The 2,396-nt window shown below is 53.7% G+C and overlaps 1 protein-coding gene across 1 annotated transcript; it reads left to right on the forward strand.

The window, feature by feature from the left end:
• The first annotated feature begins 476 nt into the window (after positions 1 to 476).
• Positions 477 to 1,433, forward strand: Tacstd2 (tumor associated calcium signal transducer 2). Its single transcript, XM_035448563.1, has one exon. The coding sequence runs from the start codon at positions 477 to 479 to the stop codon at positions 1,431 to 1,433; it is 957 nt and encodes a 318-aa protein (XP_035304454.1).
• The last annotated feature ends 963 nt before the right edge of the window (positions 1,434 to 2,396 follow it).

A 2,396-nucleotide genomic window follows, 5' to 3' on the forward strand; every position in this document is an offset into this window, starting at 1 on the left:
AGAAAAGTGGGAAGGAAAAACACTGAAGATAGGAGTCCGGAGAGAAAGGGAGGAGGTTGGGATTGATTATGGGATCTGGGATGAGAAGACTATGGAGGTCAGGAGCTGAGTCTCTGGAGGAACTCTGGAGACTGCACTAGGAGAGGTGGGACGCCCTAGTTCTGAGCCATAACGAGGACAGGGTGGGGCCAGGTAAGTACTGGTTTCCTCTATGGGCTTTTGGTCAGCAGATGGCAGGAGCGGCCTCCCCTGCCTGATCCTATCTCGAGAGGCTTCCTCTGTGGGACCTGGGAATGGGGAGTACCACCCAGATTCCACTGGGTGAGTCACTGGCTAACCAGTCCTGCAGGTTCGGGAGGGTATAAGAACCTGAGGAAGCCGCCTGACAGCATTTGCCTGCAGTGTCCTACCCAGCTTGATCGTTCAGAACTCAGGCTCCTTCCTGGTCAGTTAAGACCGCTCCCCTCCACCCCACCATGGCTAGGGGCTCGGAGTTAGCACCACTGCTGCTGCTGCTGCTGCTGGCGGTGGTGACCCGCTTATGCGTGGCACAGATCAACTGCACGTGCCCCACCAACAAGATGACCATCTGCAGCTCAGATGGCCCAGGTGGCGTCTGCCAGTGCCGGGCAATCGGCTCACAGGTGTTAGTCGACTGCTCCACGCTGACTTCCAAGTGCCTGCTGCTCAAGGCGCGCATGAACTCCCGGAAGAGTGGTCGCAGCCTGGTGAAGCCCAGCGAGCACGCGATCCTGGATAACGACGGCCTCTATGACCCAGAATGCGACGACAAGGGTCACTTCAAGGCACGCCAGTGCAACCAGACCTCCGTGTGCTGGTGTGTAAACTCGGTGGGCGTTCGCCGCACGGACAAGGGAGACCTGAACCTGCGCTGCGACGAAGTGGTGCGCACCCACCACATCCTCATTGAGTTGCGCCACCGCCAGACCGACCGAGCCTTCAACCACTCTGACCTGGACTCGGAGTTGCGGCGGCTCTTCAAGGAGCGCTACCAGCTGCGTCCCAACTTTCTGTCGGCCATTCACTACGAGGAGCCCATCATCCAGATTGAGCTGCGGCAGAACGCATCGCAAAAGGGGCTGAGAGACGTGGACATAGCTGACGCCGCCTACTACTTCGAGAGGGACATCAAAGGCGAGTCGCTGTTCGCTGGCCGCCGGGGCCTGGATGTGCAGGTGCGTGGGGAGCCCCTGCACGTGGAGCAGACGCTCATCTACTACTTGGATGAGAAGCCCCCCCAGTTCTCCATGAAGCGCCTCACTGCCGGCCTCATCGCTGTCATCGCTGTGGTTGTAGTGGCGCTAGTGGCTGGTGTGGTCGTCTTGGTGATCACCAACCGGAGGAAGTCAGGAAAGTATAGAAAGGTGGAGCTAAAGGAGCTGGGGGAGATGAGACGCGAACCCAGTTTGTAGATGCCCGGCAGGTGCATCACCCCAGACCAGAATGTGTTGGCCGGTTGATTCTTGGCCAAGAGGTAATTTTCCTCCCAGCTCTGACCTCTTCCTTCTCTATCCACAAACAAATGCGCTAGATGCTGAGTTCAGGCCACCTCCTCGCCTTTGGTCTTGAAGGAAGCATTTTTGAAATTCCTTGTTCGGTCAATAGAAACCTGACCGGAGAGTTAAGCCAAGGCCGGCTAGGTGGCTTAGTTAAGAAGCAAGTGCCAGGCAGCCCCGGACCGTTTCCCAGCGACTTTAATCCACTTAAAGACTTAAATGGGTTGAAATGGGGAAGCAATGCTTTTACTGGCCTGGGTTGATATCCGCCTGCTCCCTGCCTTCCTGGAAAGAAGGGAAGTGTTCTTCAAGCACCGTCTTTTGTACGGGAGGAAAGGCGTTTCCAATATCTGAATACATTTTAGATGTCTCTGTTGGACTGCGTCTATTCTTCTGCCTGCCCTTGATGGAGCTGATCCTAGTAATGTTCTCTTTGTAAAATGTTTGTACAGATGCGTCTTTGATAATGCTGCTGTTTTTTAAGCAACAACTCGAGTTTAATAAAATATGGGAAAGGCACAAACCTGAAGATGGGCTGTGTGAAAATTCCCTCCAGATTTATACCATTGTGTTGTTGTCCTTTGTCTAATACTTGGATTTTATATTTTAAATTCTAACATTGACTATTGATATTCTGGTGTTTCCTGAGGGCTGGGATGTTGTGCCTACCATCTGGCAGGCCCTGGGTTCTGTCCTCGGCAGAGGGTGGTGAGAGATGGAAACTTTGGGATTTTGAAGGTAGTTCCTAAAACGAACCACTTTCAAGCCAAGCCGGAGGAGTAGAGGGGGATGGGAGCAGCCATTTGCTTATTAACAGACAAACCTTCCTTACAGTTCTTAAACCACGAGGAGGAGCAAAGACCACTCCCAAGAATCCTA

This window comes from Cricetulus griseus, chromosome 8, assembly GCF_003668045.3.
Source record: "Cricetulus griseus strain 17A/GY chromosome 8, alternate assembly CriGri-PICRH-1.0, whole genome shotgun sequence".
In the NCBI taxonomy this organism is placed as follows: domain Eukaryota; kingdom Metazoa; phylum Chordata; class Mammalia; order Rodentia; family Cricetidae; genus Cricetulus; species Cricetulus griseus.